General features: G+C 47.2%; 1 protein-coding gene across 5 annotated transcripts in view; it reads right to left on the bottom strand.

The window, feature by feature from the left end:
- PLEKHM3 (pleckstrin homology domain containing M3) overlaps positions 1–17,835 on the bottom strand; it is a 107,660-nt gene extending 89,825 nt beyond the window's left edge. For 3 of the 5 annotated variants that reach the window (XR_011048756.1, XM_068407425.1, XM_068407422.1), the window contains exons 1-2: positions 14,824–14,908; positions 3,400–4,261 (exon numbers count right to left, since the gene is read on the bottom strand). Coding sequence is in view for 4 of the 5 variants with exons in the window: in XM_068407425.1 (XP_068263526.1) it covers positions 3,400–4,003 (604 nt within the window). In the remaining variant the exon portion in view is untranslated. Of the gene's footprint in view, positions 1–3,399; positions 4,262–10,955; positions 11,015–14,823; positions 14,909–17,747 lie in introns of those variants that run through there. The other 2 variants (XM_068407423.1, XM_068407424.1) reach the window with 2 other exon arrangements.
- Between the last annotated feature and the right edge of the window lie 597 nt (positions 17,836–18,432).

Below are 18,432 nucleotides of genomic sequence, written 5' to 3'. Positions count from 1 at the left end.
AGTGAGGACTGACAAGAGTGGCTGAAGTTGCTCTCAGTATCTCATATGCATTCGTTTAATCTGTGTTAAAGCCCTGGAAAGGGATATTTCCACAGGCTGTGGCCACGAGGACTCCTTCAACCACTGCAGCAGCTTTTAGCCAACCTTAAAACACATTTTTTGGTCTCTTATGGAGAACAATTTCCAGTCCCAGATACACGTACCTGCAACATCTACTTTCTTGCTTTTGTTTTCTCTTTTCAGCTCAGCTCACAGTAGCAGCAAACTCTATGGCAGGCTCTCTTGTAAACACCGAGGGAAGAAATACCATGGCTACCTTCTAAAACCTGCACAGCAGCTGAACAGACAGGTTAAGGAAACAGGTTAAAGAAGTGCATTTTCAGAGCACAGAAGTTCTCCTTCCTCGAAGAAGGTATCACTGCCTTCAAACATCCCATGCAGAAAGGCTCTTGGAGGGCACACAGCAAGCACTGACAAATGCCTTGCACCTTTGCAAAAAGCAATAGAAAAGTGTGGGCTGAGCACCTTAGAGGTACTGACTGCTCCTGGGCTACAACGTGAGTACTGGGAGAAGTTCTGCAGCCACTCTTACTAATCCATTTCCTTTCCTTGCTCGCTTCACCTCTGAGACCCCAGAACTTGATCACACTGAGTCTCTTCTGTAAAAACCCGTTCTGAAGACATCTACGCTTCTGGCAGCACTGAGCATAGCAATGGGACTTGATCCTGGTACCATAGAGAAACTGAGGAATGCACAGGCTATAAGATACCTGGCACTATTGCAGATAGTATAAAAACAAGAGTTTTCTTCACAGGAATCCGTCAATTTCTGTTCTTCTTAGGAGTGCTAATATTGTTATACTTCACAAAACTACTTTACAGATGCAAGGTCTTCACACTCGTAACTCACAACTACAAACTGTTTAGCATAAATCATAACGATAAAGAGTATATCACACTCTAACACAGTTTGTGCATTTTTTCTGTATGGAGAAAATCTTCATTGCATTAACAGCATTTAAACAGTCCAAGTGCCTGCTGAGGGGCTGGGCAGAGTACCACCGAACTCCACTGCTACTACTAAAGCAGCACGCCTTGGGTACACACTGTGATGAACACAACCTAGCTTAAGGAATCACACTGTTAGATCCAGCTGTACATAGAGCACATTTCTTGTCTTTTCCTCTCATCGTGATATATCATGGGAGGTTTTCTATCAAGCTGTTCTAGACACTGGTTTGAAGTCCTGCTGTAGACTCGACTTTGGATACAGCAAGGTCCTTTTAAGGCTTCTAGAGGGTTGGTGCATCTCACTGGGGTCTGTTATCTCTAAGCAAAGCGGACTGGAACAGCTGAAGTGGGAGTCAGCGTCGAAGAACACCACTGCAGACAGCCCAGCTTCTGAAAGTGCAGAGACTCTCACCCAGGAGTGGGGAGACACTGCACCATGCAGTCCCTGACTTCAGAAGCAATGGTGTCCCAGCACTACAGTTCCTTTCAAAAATTTCTTTGTTTGCCAGAAGGCGAAGAAAAACCTACATCATTGTTTCAATTTTTCATTTTGCTTCCTTTTATGAACAGTTGCATCACACTGTCTTGCAATTGTGTGTAAGGGAGAGGGGAACGTAATTTGCTTCACCCCAGAGGTACAATGCATTTGGGTGCACCCCAACGCACTCTTGCAGTTGCCTGATCTCTGCACTGGCCGAAGGGAGACCTGTTCGGCCTCGGACTATGCTGCTCAGCACCAGCTGGATTGGCAGCTTGCTTCTTGCAGCTTGGGGATCCAGTGGCAGCTTGAAATCACTTTCACTGAATACGTACATGAAGAAGTCTTTAAATACAGAATGGCTTAGGTATTTCTTATTATAAACAGTCTAAGTAACAGAACCCCTTTCTTTTTCTGAGGGCTGCACGGGGAAATTGGGCCAAAAAGATTAAGCTTAAAACATTATTGGGGAGATGTACTGCGCTAGTACATAAAGGTACTAGCTACCTTTAATGGCTAGATATTAATGGTGTTTCTGTGGGCAAATAAAGGTGTTATGTGCTAAGTTGAACCCACGAGATGCCCACGATACAGCTGACAGAACCTGAGAGCTCTGTCTCCAGGCTTCTGGGTGCGCTCCCGTTCTGCATCCCTTCCACAGGATGGACACAGAACAGAGACCCCACTCTGCAGGAAGCAATATATCTCCCTAAGCAAAATAACAGCAGGTATACTTGCCTTTGTAAACCAAGAGCACCCTTCTTTGGCATACAGCAACTATGTCACAATATAACACGATAACCTACAGGTTTGTGTGTGTATATGTACATACATATATATATATATGTACATATTATATATATTTATATCTGCACACATCCACAAACACAGGCATTTAGGCACCTGCTTTTCATGCTCCAAAATAGCTGACTTACCTGGAAAACCTAACCAAAAGGCTTGTTTTAACCCTAAACAGGCTACCTATTCATAACTGGAGCCATTCCACCACATACACACACACGCACGCTTTCACAGCCCTTTGATTTTTAAATTCCTTTGTTAAGTTCTGCCTTTATTTAGATTATAAAACCTTTGTGGCACTAACTGCTTTTCTCTTCCGTAAGTGTCCAGTCAACTTCCGGTATCTACAAAATAAATCATGGAGACACTGGTTCAGTGTTTCTGAAGCCCTGAACACAGCCTCTTCCAGTGCAGTTCTTGAGAAAGGAAAAGGAAAAAGTATCACTTGCTGAAATACTGCTTCGTATGGCTCACTGGAGACACCCGCCTCCATCTGATAACAAGACTTCCTGTACCCCACACAAAGCTGGCAGAGATGCCTTAATATTGACAAGCACAAATTGCCTGCTTGAGTTTTTGTTAATTGTTTATGGACTGAATAGCCAGCATTTCTTAAGGAAACAGAGCAGAGATCTCAGGCCTCACAGCAAAGCTTTGTATGCCCTCTTTTTAATGGCGACTCTTTAACTTCTATGAAAACTGTCTTTGTTTGGATTTGCCATTCTCCCAATAGCTTTAGCATTGAAAGGTTTTTTAGTTTGGGAAAATCAGGTAAGGAAATGATCAGAAATACATAATAAATAAATTATTTTTTTCCAGAGTCAAACTGAACAAAATAGAAGCGAAAAGCTAAATGAGCTTAGTTTTTCAAACCACAAAAGGAATAGAAGTCAAGATTGGTTTAAAAACTGATCCTTAGGCAGGCAAACAGACAGAGCTATATCAAAGACAACAGAGCCATGGTGATTTCTACCATGTTTCTACCTCACAGTTGTTTTTTGGGGGTTTTGTTTGGTTTTTTTAAACACACAGCTCCTCTTTCAGATAAATATTGAGAACAAATAGGAAAGTCTTCATATCAACAGAACCAATAAAGCATCAGCACGAACCTGTGTTTCCTTGGATGTCCTCTCCCTTGGTTAATGCCAGGTAAGAGAGCAGAGCACTGTTATTGTCCTGACCAGGTGCAGCTGGCTGCTGCAGGGAGGTGCCTGTGAAGACCACTCCCCAGTTTACATGGCTGATATCTGAGCGTGACCTGTTGTGTCCCGGCTTGAATGTAGAGGCTTCCTCATTCTGCACCAGGATGTCATTCACCGAGCGAGGCCTGTCTCTCCTCCGCTGGCAGATACTGAAGATGTTAAAAGCTGCGGTCTCCCCTTCCCCTGCCCAAGCAAGGTTGTCAGCAGCTGTTCCCCTCTGCACCACACGCTGGTGTTTGGCAGGGAATGCTGTCTGAGCTTTGGTTTCCAAGAAGCCATTTTTGCAGTGATCCCAGATGAGGCTACTTTTGGCTAAGGAGGTGACGTTCCTCAGATTCCTGCTCTCTGTTACCTGATCAAATACCTCATGCCCAACCAGTTCGGGGACCTCCTGTACACGGTACACCTCAGAGGGCTGCACAATCTTTTCAAGCTTAGTATCAAAACTATTGAAAAAGTCTTCAGTCACTTCCAAGGCAGGGCTAATGTCATCAACTTCAAGAGCCTCCATATCTTACGCTGCCAGTGGGCCCGAAGCGTTGCGATGCATTAAGAAGATACCACATCGACATCCAGGGAAAGAGCTGCTTCACATCTGTCCTTGGCACACCATTAACTTAGAGATGATGGGGCAAATACATTCACCAACCACAACCCTTAGTGGTAGAAAGGAACCAAATCAACCCGCCTTCAGATGGGAGACTTAACATTCACTGATGGAGTGGGCTACAGTCCCTCTACGAAATAAGCTCATAGCGATGGAGAGTACCTGTAAAGCAAAGCAAAACATCACATCAGGAAGGGCCTTCTCCCAGCTAAATATGTTTAATCACATCACTCCTTTCACAGTCCCAGTCCCCTTGATTTTACTTTCTCCTTCATTTAGCACCAACATTATTGTGTATGAAGAACCCCTTTGGGGTATCTGTTGTTCACTGTGAGTGAACTCTGTGTATTATCACTTCTTGAACTGTAACCTGCAGAGAGCAGGATGGGGCACCAGATAAAGGGGAACCAAAGTGATGCCATTTATTAAGCAAGCTTTAGAAAGCTGCACTGAGAGGCAGTACTGACAGAAGCGCAGCCACCTAGGGAATGCTTAGTACAGGTTCCCATGGGGCTGTAAGAAAAAGCTGAGAAACGAAGCGTTAGTAAAATAGGCCAGCCAGCCTCAAATAGTTTGCCTTTTTCTCCCAGATGGCTTACACTCCCAATTTTAGGAGACCAACATGAGTTTTACAGCAGCTACTTTGCCTACTTGTCTGCATAAACAGAACTGTGATCTTTGTCTAATAGATCAATGTTATTAGGCTGCTGCAGACCACTGCACATAGAGTTTCTCTCTAGAATATCACTGGGAAACTAAGTAGCAACTTAAGCCCCAGAAAGATAGAGCAACCTATCAGCAAAACAAAATATACCATATCCTGCACTGTCACAAATCTGCAGATCTGTATTTCCAAGCAGCTGACTCACTGGGCAAAACGTAAGAATAGCAGAGGGCTTTAAGACTAGAACTACTGAAGACCTGTATTGACCCACCTGAGCTCGCACCTGTAAGGAGGAAGGAAGGGGGGTTTCCATTCCCTGTGGTGCAATAAGGGGGTGTCTCATTGCTGACTTGTGTTGCACCGAGCCTGCTGCCTGCTAACCTCTCCCTCTTGAAGCTCCATCCACAGTGCTGCCATGCTCGAGGGAAGTGCACGGCAGGTATGTTTAAATTGAGGAAACCAAATGCATGCAAGTTCTTGGGACCTGGAGACTGGGCATTTGTCCTAGCGGGAGAACGGCTCTCTCAGCTGCTAGGAGAAATCACAGTACCTAGAGCCCGTACATGCAGAACAGCCCAAAGGCAGAGATTACATCACAGTTTTGATCACATCAGCTCAAGTCCTAGAAGCAGCAAAGCTGCATTAGCTCAGAGCTCTGCCTAGATTAATACACTCTTAACAAAACTAATTAGCCTGGGCAGGGCTGATAATTAGCGGCTCATTAGCTTGTGAATGCTGCTGAAGTGCTACCAGGACCCATGAAGATTTACACTTAGCAGGAAAAAAAAAAAAAAAAAATCTATTAAACAGCATCAAACACAGATAATACTTCTATTTAAGCTTTTTAAAATTCAGAACCGTCTAATTGCCTAACTTGTATTAGCAAAGTCGTTTAAATAGGCACCCTTTTCTATAGCAATCCAGAGGGAGGAAGGAGGCCAGCAGCCCCCAAGAAAGGGGCACAGAATCCTGTAGCACAAACCAACCCCCTCCACAATCACCCACTGGCTTCTTCCCATCCCTGCTTCAGTTGTGGTCAGCCTTGACAGTTGTGTTCAAAAGGAGCAGCTCACCCTCCCTCCTAACAGATCAGCAGTTCAGACCATGATGTCTGCAAACACAGAATCACAGAATGTTACGGATTGGAAGGGACCTCGAAAGATCATCTAGTCCAATCCCCCTGCCGGGGCAGGATTGCCTAGACCATATCACACAGGAACGCGTCCAGGCGGGTTTTGAATGTCTCCAGAGAAGGAGACTCCACAATCTCTCTGGGCAGCCTGTGCCAGTGTTCGGTCACCCTCACCGTAAAGAAGGTTTTCCTCATATTTAAGTGGAACCTCCTGTGTTCCAGCTTGCACCCATTGCCCCTTGTCCTGTCAAGGGATGTCACTGAGAAGAGCCTGGCTCCATCCTCATGACACTTGCCCTTTACATATTTATAAACATTAATGAGGTCACCCCTCAGTCTCCTCTTCTCTAAGCTAAAGAGACCCAGCTCCCTCAGCCTCTCCTCGTAAGGGAGATGTTCCACTCCCTTAATCATCTTCGTGGCTCTGCGCTGGACTCTCTCTAGCAGTTCCCTGTCCTTCTTGAACTGAGGGGCCCAGAACTGGACACAATACTCCAGATGCGGCCTCACCAAGGCAGAGTAGAGGGGGAGGAGAACCTCTCTTGACCTGCTAACCACACCCCTTCTAATACACCCCAGGATGCCATTGGCCTTCTTGGCCACAAGGGCACACTGCTGGCTCATGGTCATCCTGCTGTCCACTAGGACCCCCAGGTCCCTTTCCCCTACGCTGCTCTCCAACAGGTCTGCCCCCAACTTGTACTGGTACATGGGGTTGTTCTTGCCCAGATGCAGGACTCTACACTTGCCCTTGTTATATTTCATTAAATTTCTCCCCGCCCAACTCTCCAGCCTGTCCAGGTCTCTCTGAATGGCTGCGCAGCCTTCCGGTGTGTCAGCCACTCCTCCCAGTTTTGTGTCATCAGCGAACTTGCTGACAGTGCACTCTAATCCCTCATCCAAGTCATTAATGAATATATTGAATAGAACTGGTCCCAGTACCGACCCTTGAGGGACTCCGCTAGACACAGGCCTCCAACTGGACTCAGTCCCATTGACCACCACTCTCTGGCTTCTATCCTTCAGCCAGTTCACAATCCACCTCACTACCCGATCATCCAGACCACACTTCCTCAGTTTAGCTGCGAGGATGCTGTGGGAGACAGTGTCAAACGCTTTACTGAAATCAAGATAGACCACATCCACAGCTTTACCATCATCTATCCACCGGGTTATGTCCTCATAAAAGGCTATCAAGTTGGTTAAGCATGACTTCCCCTTGGTGAAGCCATGCTGAGTGCCCCTAATGATCCCCCTATCCTTGATGTGCCTACAGACAGCACCAAGGACAAGTTGTTCCATCACCTTTCCGGGGATGGAGGTGAGGCTGACGGGTCTATAGTCACCCGGGTCCTCCTTCTTGCCCTTTTTGAAGACTGGAGTGACATTCGCTTTCCTCCAGTCCTCAGGCACCTCTCCCGTTGCCCACGACTTAGCAAAGATGATGGAGAGTGGCCTAGCAATGACTTCCGCCAGCTCCCTCAGCACCCGCGGGTGCATCCCATCAGGGCCCATGGATTTATGGACGTCCAGGTTGCTTAATTGGTCCCTGACCCAGCCCTCATCTACCAAGACAGATTCCTCCTCTATCCTGACTTCTTCTGGGGCCGCAGGGGTCCGGGGCTCCTCAGGACAGCCTCCAACAGTATAGACAGAGGCAAAGAAGGCATTCAGTAACTCCGCCTTCTTCTTATCCTCTGTCTCCAGGGCCCCCACCTCATTCATCAGTGGGCCTACATTGCCTCTAGTGTTGGTTTTACCTGCAATGTATTTGAAGAAGCCCTTTCTGTTGTCCTTGACCTCTCTTGCAAGGTTTAATTCCAAGGAGGCCTTAGCTTTCCTAGTTGCCTCCCTACATCCTCTGACAACAGACTTATATTCCTCCCAAATGGCCAGCCCCTCCTTCCATGATCTGTACACCCTCTTCTTCCACTTGAGTTTGCCCAGCAGTTCCCTGTTTAACCATGCAGGTCTCCTGGTACCCTTCCTTGACTTCCTACCTGCTGGGATGCTCTGATCTTGAGCGCGGAAGAAGAAGTCCTTGAATGCTAACCAACTATCTTGGGCCCCCTTACCTTCTAGTACCCTGTCCCATTGGATTTCCCCTAGCAATTTACACTCCAAGTAAATAATTTTCAAAAGCAATAAACAATCACATTGTCTCCGTTTAGTCTGCACCCAGGGTTAAACAATAACCAGTTGTTCTATCACCCAAGACCCCTCCCAAGATGAGAAAGGGAACTGGGAAAAGGAGGGAGACTCATGGGTTGAAATTTAAACACATTTAATAAAATAAGAAAAACAATATCAATACTAACACAAAAGACACAAAGTTATACTCAGCCCATAGAGTGGTGGCAAGGTCCTCCAGGGATCACAAGCGAGGAGAAGGAGAAAGATGGAGAAGAGAGCAGAGCAAAAAGCCCCACCCACCCCCAGCAAGCTTTTCAATTTATAGTGACCCTGACATTAACGTTACAGAATACACCTGTGGGCCAGCCTGGGGCAGCTGCCCTGGCTCTCACTGCTGATGGCCTTGATCACCATCCCACAGCGGGCCACACACTGAAACAAAATGTAACAGAAAAGTGATTCTATAAATTTTATCCCCACAAAACCAGGACACACATACACAACTCTGGAAACTTCAAGCCTTTACACTGGGATCTTTCTCCCCTTATGTCTTTGCAAGGATTCACTTCACTAGCCTCATAGTGAACCAGGACTAGGATCAGCTTCAACAAGTAAACGTAGAGTAAGACACTGAAGGCAGAGCCAGAACCACAACAAGAGGGCTGAACGAAACAGATCTGGAGTGATTTCAAATGAGAACAGTATGGGAACAGACTCTTTGCAAAGCAAACTGTGCCAGTTGATGGCAGCGGGAAATAAAGTCACCCTGGGCACATCTGCACTGTCAGCTTAATGCAGCATGGAGTTCACTCTTGAAGCTCATTCCTGCCAGCAACCCCAGAACAGAGTTCTGCTCCCCAACACCTTAGAGCTTGGGAGCTCCAGGAACAGGCTAAGGGATATGATGTGGTGCAACCTGTTCACTTATTCTACATCCTCCTATGGCATGTCTTTAAAGCAAGAATGATATTTTGGAGTTACAAGACTGCAACAGGCATTCACTTGAGCAAAACCAGCACTAACATAATCCTACGCCAACAGTGAAAGCTACAGGCTGGCCCATACAAAGATGCCGCTTCACAAGGGTGAATACAGCAGAGAATACAGCCTTGCTCTCACTCGAGGGACGGGAGCAGCAATCACTCCAGAAAGGCTTGTGACATGCCACTGCAGCACTTCAGTGGTAGCAGATGCAATGTTGCTCTGTTCTTTATTTTAGATCATTAGGAAAGGTGGAAAGCAAGGGGAAAAATTGACACTTACATTTAACAGGTTCATTTTTAAATGCAGGAGACTTCATGCAGCTGCACGTTTCTCTGGATCCTGTGAGACTGGGGCTATCCAGCGTCATGCAGCAAAGTGTGGTGATGCTGAACTACAAACTGACCTCATATCCAGTAAGATCCTGAATCACAAGGTCATGAGAAGATGACAGGCCCCTGCATCACACGGTTCACAAATTGCAGCACTCATACCTTCCAAACTAGTCTGCTGTTTGCCCTGCTCAATAAAGATGTGAAAGGTGACCTCAGTGGTGGCAGGCTCATCCCTTCCTCCACCGCCAAGAACCTCCTTAGATCAAAGGAAGAGTTGTGCCAGTAATCCCCACTAGCACTGGGATTCTGCAATCACATATCCTTCATAAACACAATTTGGCATTTTCTGACAGTGGCAGTCAACAAAATTTTAATTCAGACTTCTGCATGGATTTGGTGCCAAACAAAAGCAAACTTTCATATGGCAGTAAACAGCTCCATCAGAATCTCCTCCAGGAGGGAAAGCAGTGGAAATCATTTCCTTCACATGAAGGGAAAACATAGGCAAACAATAGGATAGGATGAACTCTTTTTAATTTACTATAAAATGTATTGCCTTATGTATCGTTTCTTGGAAACACCTGAAATTTTCCAAAGACTTTCAGCCTAAGGCAGTGAATAGGAGAGGAAGACAGAAGCATCAACCCAAACTATTAAAGACTGACAAAGCTATAGGCAACTGCAAACAGGGATTTGTTATGGAAGCAGAAACCTAATAGCTCATCCAGACCCCTGGGAACTAGTCTTACTGAACAAAAGGTGAAGGAACATGGTGCATTGTACTTAGCAAAAACTGCTAGACACAGGGGTTGCAGCAGCTGAAAATCATGCTTCTCTGTATGTCTGTCTAGCTCAGATACAGCATTCGTCCACGAATGTGCAGCAGTCAGGTAATTAATGTGCACTTACACCATGAGTAAAGACTTATACTGGCCACATTACTCACATGGCTGAGGTAAACAGCAAGGATTGCTGGTCATGCCACGTGAGACACAGAAGTTAGGTTTAGTCAAGATTACTTCCCTTAGAGAAGGCACAAGGACATAACCTAGCTGACAGCACAGTCTGACAGCAAAGAAAAATCATGGATGACAGATGCCAAGGAACATACACTGGAAGTGATTATTTAACTTCCTGATCTGCTTTTCTGGATCCCCACGGGCCAGGGAAAACACTCAGGCATTGCATGTCAAAAATTAAAAAGCATGGAAGAAGCAAGGGCAGAAAAGCAATCTTGCAGGTGATACACGCCACCACAACAGGCACTCCTTGTGTACCCCCAGCTTACACATAATGTTCAGGGCTGTTCATTCTAGCTCCAACAGGAGACAAAGCTAGAGCCAGCATGTGTTTAGGAACCAGTGACTGAAGAGATCCATTTAGCTCACCAATCCATACAACAAGCATATACAAAAGAAGCACCTTTCAGTTTGGTTTCCTAAGGAAACAGGGTTTGTGCCACCATCCTGCCTACCTGCCAGTTATTCTCCTTCTCTCTCTTTTTGAACTGTACAGGTAACTTCAACTAGGTGTGACAGAGCAGGAGTGTCCTTAAAGATGCAGTTCTTGAACTGTTGTTCAATACTGGACAGGAAAAAGGCCCAAACTCACCCTCCTGATAAGGGAGAAGCAGGCAAAACTCAGTCCCTTATCCTTTCTAGAACGCCAGTGTCATCACCTGGGTCTCTCCAAATCAGCCACAGCACAAGCGGTTAGTGTCAAATGGATCTGAAAACACAGGGAAGCAGAGGGGGAAAGGAGGAAGAAGGAATAGGAGGCATCATACAACTTGATTCAAAGTGTTGGTTTTGGTGCTCACAGGACCTCGCCTTCAGTGAACAGGTAACAGAGAGGTATAAAACAATAAGTGATACACCACAGATAAACAGGGACTTCCCTTTCCTCTTGTATTTGGAGAGAGAATTAGAAAGGAACAACCACTGACGTTCACAAGCACTGTGTTCACGAGGAAACGCATAAATGAGAGGAGCTCTCAGCCAGCAAAAGATAGCAAAAGGCGGGTAGTAATATCAAAAGTCCCCCAAGCCTCATGGATTCCTAAGGACTCTTAGGCTCAAATTCCTGGCAATGATGTGGGTGTTTCTGAGAATTTTATCTCAAGAGCACAAGAGGAGTTTTTCAAGTTACCTGTACACAAATAGAGAGCAGGGGTACCTCAGCCACTGGAGAGCTTGCCCTATCCCCTTCTCAGCACCCTGGAACCTGCTGTGGGAACCAGCTCTGCTTATCTCACACTACGTTGTAACTGTGGGCTGAAACTCCAATACCAAGAAGGAAAACATAGAGAGGTGTTCTTTCAATTGGGTAACAATCTGGTAGCAGAGCAAATTCAAGGGGCCTCAGGGACCTTTATTTCTGTTATGTTGCAGGCCTGGACCACTACAGTCCAGTTTATGGTCTGTGACAAGCCTGGTCTGAACAACAGGTCATCTGAAGAAAAGATGGAGGTACGGCCTCTTTGAATACAATCCACTGGGGCTGGAGCAGCTAGTACCTAGTGAGTTTTTCTGCCTGTCAGTCTGAGCAACCTCAGCCTGTGACCTGAATGTCTTCCAGTGGCGCCTTGAACAATCACAGCCTAGGGGTTTTGCTGCTACAAGGATTTCTGACTAGCTCTGTGGGTCCCATCAGCCAAGTACTGCCCAGAATCTAAATGGGATGCACTTATGTCAATGACAGTTCCTGAAAACCAGGGTCTGCTGTGAAAAATCCCTGAAAAAAGCCATGAAGCTGAAGACTTAGGTGCTACCTCTTAGTTAAGAAGTTGAGCTGTATTTGTCAGGTGGGAGCACCTGAATGGGTAGAAGAGAGAATGAGAATGCACAGGTGGCTGACTGTCACACACAAAGTCTTCACCATTGCCTATGCACTTCTCTACATTGCTGGCACAGAATGCTTGCAGAAAAAGTTGAAGAACTGACAGCGGCAGCACAACGAGAGGTATCGCAGAGTGCCCTCGTTCCAGCATCCCCCTGCTGTAACTAGGCGGCAGACGATGCTTTATTTATTTACAGTACAGCAAGGCCTACCCAGCAAATATTCTCCATCTTGTTCTGACCAGAAGCTCTTTCAAAGCGTGACAGCATCTAGGTCTCTCTCCCAGCCAGAAGCGCACTCTCCCTCAGCTGTACAGGAAGCACAGTATCACAGCTGCTGTGAGACTCAGCAAACAACATTCCCAGTCAGATCCATTGTACTGTGTGCCACCCATATGTAACCAAAGAAGAGTCCTGGTTCAAAACACCTGCACTCCTCGCAGTTACGAATCCTACGCATGCAGTGGCCAGTCTTCTGAGCAGCGATTCAGAGCTGCACTCCTGCTTGCTTCTCATACTCAATTTGGAGAGGCAACTGATAACTAGGAATTTCATGAGGGACAATTGCAGGGAGCAAAGGTCAGCTGGGACACTGTCCCTGTGCAAACTATCACATTTTCTTGCATCCTGGCTGCATTTTGTTCCTTCGTCACAAGGCAAGCCTTCTCCCCAAGTGATTCCAAAACCCCAGGTGACCTACTGCTGTGTATGCCGAGTGAGCAACACAGCACACAAGCTTGTTAGATTAATCATTTAAATGTTTGGATGAAACTTACAGTGCCTCACAAAGAAGATAAAATTACATGAAACTTTTCATATGGAACAGGTGCTCACAGTTTCAAAGAGGCTGCCATGTGATAATCAATGGTTGGTTCAACATGGCCTGGATAATTGTCTTTAGATCACATTCTTAATGCCCCTCTTCAAAAGCCTCTTTTCCCAACACACAACTGAGAAATTAATTGCTTACAATTTTCAGACAGTCTCATTTTAAAGTGTCTCACATAAACACCTTCTGATTGATATTCCTGCATAAAACCACTAACAATATTCAGGAAAGGTGCACGAAAACTGGAGAAAGAGGCCGCACCTTGAATACTGTGTCCAGTTCTGGGCCCCACACTTCAAGAAAGATGTTGAGGTGTTGGAGCGAGTCCAGAGGAGGGCGACCAAGCTGGTGAAGGGTCTGGAGGGTCTGACCTACGAGGAACAGCTGAGGCAGCTGGGGTTGTTTAGCCTGGAGAAGAGGAGGCTCAGAGGTGACCTTATTGCAGTCTACAACTACCTGAAGGGAGGTTGTAGTGGAGTGGGAGTCGGTCTCTTCTCCCAGGCAACTAGCGATAGAACAAGAGGACAGAGCCTCAAGCTTCGCCAGGGGAGGTTCAGGTTGGACATTAGGAAGCATTTCTTCTCAGAAAGGGTCATTAGACATTGGAACGGGCTGCCCAGGGAGGTGGTGGAGTCACCATCTCTGGATGTGTTTAAGAAAAGACTGGACAGGGCACTTAGTGCCATGATCTAGTTGACATGGTGGTATCAGGGCAACGGTTGGACTCGATGATCCCAGAGGTCTCTTCCAACTTGGTTGATTCTGTGATTCTGTGTCAATGCTTGGCTACAGGTCCAGGAGCTAGAGAGGATAACTGTGAATGTAAGCATAACCATTTCCATGTTGCAAATCCACCTGTTTACTATAGTCTCACTACCCTTAAGGATGAAATCGACCACCAACATTTATCAGTGAAGAAGAGCTCCCACATCCTGTGTGCTAGACCTGGGGAGAGGCAAAGAGCAGGAACAGCTGCAATTAACTTGGTGCCTAATCTCAGTCAAGCTAAAAGACAGCAGTGATCTCTTCCACACTACAGAAAACAAAAGAAAAAAAAAAACATAGAAAAGATGCAACGAAGAAAGAAGTGAAACCAGGGAAGAAGCAGAATGGCATATTCTGTGAGAGGAAGCAGACCCTGAGCAAGGATACACGAGTCTCACTTTGTGAAAGCACAGATTTTCCCCAGCTGCTGATCTGACCCAGTGCCTTTAAGAAGGCAGCTCCCCAGGCAGCCTCCCTGCGTGGGGAACTAACACACCACAGCTACAGAACAGCTCATCCAGTGATGAGCACACAGCAATGAATAATAAATAGTGCTTATAGTATATATTATCTTTAATTTTAACTGCACTTCGGAAACAGTAATTAAAACACAAGAAACTCTAAGCTGAAAAGTGCACAACAGCCTGCTGCACCAGAACAAAGTGGGTCCAGAGATGAGGAGGGCCCAGCAGCAGAGGAAGACGGACCATAGAAAGTTTTTTTCTGGAGGCTGCCTGCTGCACAGCTCTCCCGAGATCTTTATCACTGACTCCTTTGCCTTGCAGCCATCTGACACACATCCCTCCCAGCTGGGGAGCACCACCACGTAATGAGGGGCTGTGTCACTTCCCAGGGATGAGTAACTATTTGAAATCCCAGTAGCTGGACTGCGACTCCAGAAAGGATGAAGGGCCCTTGGCAAGGAAAGGAACAGAAAGCAAAGCAGACTGACCAGAGGGGAGTGACACACAGCCCAGGCTGCAGGCCAGCCAAACCCATCAGCATATGGGCACCTTCATAGGTTACATCAGACTAAAATCCAGCCTACCTCCTTGTGCATGCTGCCTGCTGGCTGGCTGACCTCGCAAGGAAGAATGTCAGGCGTAGGGGAACAGCAGCTCTCCTGAGGCCTAGTACTGCTCCTGATGATCGTCTGGATGCAAACACCTCAACCCCAAACTTCAGGCACAACATCCACCTGCACAAATGGAATGAAGCAGTACTGTGATTTGGCCTGAGGCACAGGTCTGTGGTCTTAAACATACCTGTAGTCCCAAATAACAAGCCAAGGCAGGGTGAATGATTTCTATTCTTGGGTTCATTCGCTTTGTGCATACAGGTTTCTCTAAAGTTGTGTAACTTGTGTTTCACATGCTGCTCTTGACTACAAGAACTCCTGCCTGTTATGACAGGCAGACACCATAAAACAGCCTGTTACCTCCTGAGCTCAGCACAAGGACTGCAGAGACAGTCAGGGAATAGGGTATCTGAGAGGGGCGATACAAACCTTCTTCAGTACAAGAGGAAACATGATCGAACTGGACATTCAAGAAACAACAAACAACACAACTCAGTCTAATACTCTAATTGTATCTGCCTCCATGCACCAGCTTGTTTCTTGCTAGGAAGTGGGAGAATTCTGTACACGCCAGGTGAGATAAAACTTCTTTTTTAAAAAGTAAACATTTCTGGTTAATGCAAACTGAAATTTTACAAGTATCTCTCCAATCCACACTTTCTAGAACTATGCTGAAGGGAAAAGACAGACAGCCCTTCAAAACTTGACTTTTTTTTTTAAGAGATCAGGAATTACGATATTTTCAGTTTGTCACTGTGAGTTCTGAACAGAAATAAAAGGCACATTTCATTCTTGGGGATGTTGCTCCTCCAGGACTCATTTACAGAGACTGCTGGAAATGAGGCTGCTGAGCTTTCATCTGTGTGTGCAGCAGCGTCCTCTGCACCCCAAGGTGGCTGCATTTAAGCAATGAAGGACATACAGAAGGGGGGCTGCCAGATGAAGACATTTTATCTCCTTACAACTAGGACGCAGGCACAGAAGATACTTCAGGACCTTTCTAGATGAAGCACTAGCTGGTATAAATAGCAATACAATAACTGAATCATTTACCATCTATGCCACACTACACAATTAATTGTTACTTAGCTCTGCAAGGTAGTTTCTTTGAGGCACACCAAGCAGGAAGCAACGATCAGGCTCCAGCACAGCCCAGTATAACCCCACAGCTGGGAAAAACACCTGCCATCGCCCCAGAAGCCAGAAAGTGGGTAAGACACAGAGCATCTCCCACAAGAACATAGGAGACATTTCTTCCCTGGGATCATGGCATGGCCGTAAGAATATATACTTGACATCCAAATCTGTCCAGCAGGCAGCTTTCTGAGTAGCCCTGATCTGCAACTGTAGCCAACTCCTCTAACCATGGTACCCAAGGAGCTCAGCTGGGACAGTACAAGCCCTTGTACAGTGAGACCTGGATTTCCCATAACTATTAGTGGTTGAATACTGACACGGATGGAAATACAGTGTTTAATAACAAACTCATTTTGATCCTCAAACTGAGTCCTCCTCTTGTCTTTCCAATAGCCAGAACCACAGTGGTTTGGCACCGGCAGGGGGATTGGACTAGATGATCTTTCGAGGTCCCTTCCAATCCCTAACATTCTGTGATTCTGTGATTAATTACTAGAGGAAGAGGGGCAGGGGAAGGAAAGGAAGCAATGATCCAAATAATGCTGAAGTTCAGCAAACTACCACAGCAAACCAAACCCTCAGGTCCTGGCAGCCCTGCCATAACAGCTAACCCCGCAGGCTGGTTGTAACCACAGGTACCGCGACGGAGTCCTGTGACTACTCAGCACAAACGCTTGTCGTTTTCTAAACTGAACTACAACTTTACTACTGAAGATCATAGCAGAAACCTAATAGCAACTTCAAAACATCTGACAAAACTGAAATGTTAACATGTAATGTGACTTCAGTCTGATAAGGTTCTGCAGGAATGATGTCTCTAGCTACTGTAGACTGATGAGATCCTTCATTCCACTATGTAGTGCCGTTTCACATTTTAGATTTCTGATTTTTTTTTTAATCCCAAATTTAATTCACTAATTTTGATTAAACAAGCCTTGAAAGCAGCAAGATGAAAACTACTCATGCTTAAAGTGTATGGCCATTGGTCCTAGTAAGATTCAGATGCTTTCTTATTCTCACATACTGCGACTTTTTGTAGTGACTTAGTGGGATTATGCAGTGCCTACAATTAGATTTGTCTGTAAATCTTTGCGGGATCGGGGCCATAAGTGCATATTTGCAGAACAGAAAACAGATCCAGAGCAAGTCACGATTCCTTGCACAAATCTGATCTTGACTTTCTTCCCTTATTTTACCTTGCAGTGCCAGTGATCCTACCCTAGCATTCCTGCTGACACTCCAGCTAGCCCACATTCCCACGTAACAGATGCTCTCCTGTCGGGCCTATTTGATTCCAGAAGGTATAACTCCAGTGGCTGTGTTTGGGTGCTTGCTCCGTAAAAGAAGCAATTTTACTGCAATGTAAGAAGACCACGGCATTATGTCATACTCTGGGCCATTAAAACAGAGAGTGATGCCTGCACACTGTGCCTACACACACCGGAATCTGACTCTACCGAGGGGGAGCGGCCCAAATTCCTGCTGAGATCCCGAGCGGCTCCGAGTGGGGAAAACGAGAGGGCACGGCCCCTCCGTGCACCCGGGAACGCGGCTCTCCAGAGGCGCACATGACCGCAGGCGTGCTGGCGCTACCGCCGCACACACGGCCGCGCCCGGCCCTCGCACACAGCCCGTACGCGCTGGGCGGGCAGCACGGCCACGGCTGCGGGAAGCCCGGCTGCCCGCCCCGCCGGGGCTGGGGAACCTCGCAGACCCTTCAAGCCCCGCACCGACCACGGACCAGAGGGAGTATTTACCTGCCGCCCGGGGCCCGCACTCTGCCTGTGCTCCGAGGAGGGGCTCCCCGCGCCCGGCCCGGCTCGGCCCGGCGCGGAGCGGAGCCGCCGGCGCGCAGGCCCGGCCCGGCCCGGCCCCTCCTCGGCGCCGCGCTGCTGCCGGGCGGCGGGGCCGCGTCCTGCCGCAAAGGCGTCCCGGCCGCCGCGGGAAACGGCTCCGCGGCACCAAGGTTCCTGCCTCCGCCGCCGCCCGGCCGGGAGCCCCGGCGCTCGGGGCGGCCCGGGCAGAGGGGCCTGGGCGGCGCCGGCGGCCGCAGGAACCCTCGGGCCTTGCGCCAGCGCTGGTACCGGCGGGAGAGCGGCTGGGCGGTCACCGCCTGTCCCGGTAACCCGCCCGCGTCCTACTTCCCCTCAAAAAAAATTAACAGAAAACCCTTCGGGTTTTCCCATATAAACACCACGGGTAAAGTGGCACCTCTCCATGTGCAAAGCCGGGGGGTTCTCAGGGAGCTGCTACTTGACTTCAGGAGAGATGGAAAATGCAAAATACATAAACGGACTTTTAACAATCCCCAGTGCAAGCACACTTACCGAGGCGCGAAGGCTGCAGGGAGCAGCGCGGCGTGTGAACTCATATTGCCACAGGGCAGCAAAAACGTCTCTGGTAGAACCTGTTACCCAAAGAAAACAAAAAGTGACAATTACA

This window comes from Nyctibius grandis, chromosome 9 (genome assembly GCF_013368605.1).
Source record: "Nyctibius grandis isolate bNycGra1 chromosome 9, bNycGra1.pri, whole genome shotgun sequence".
In the NCBI taxonomy this organism is placed as follows: domain Eukaryota; kingdom Metazoa; phylum Chordata; class Aves; order Nyctibiiformes; family Nyctibiidae; genus Nyctibius; species Nyctibius grandis.
This window is presented reverse-complemented; position numbering and strand designations above follow the sequence as displayed.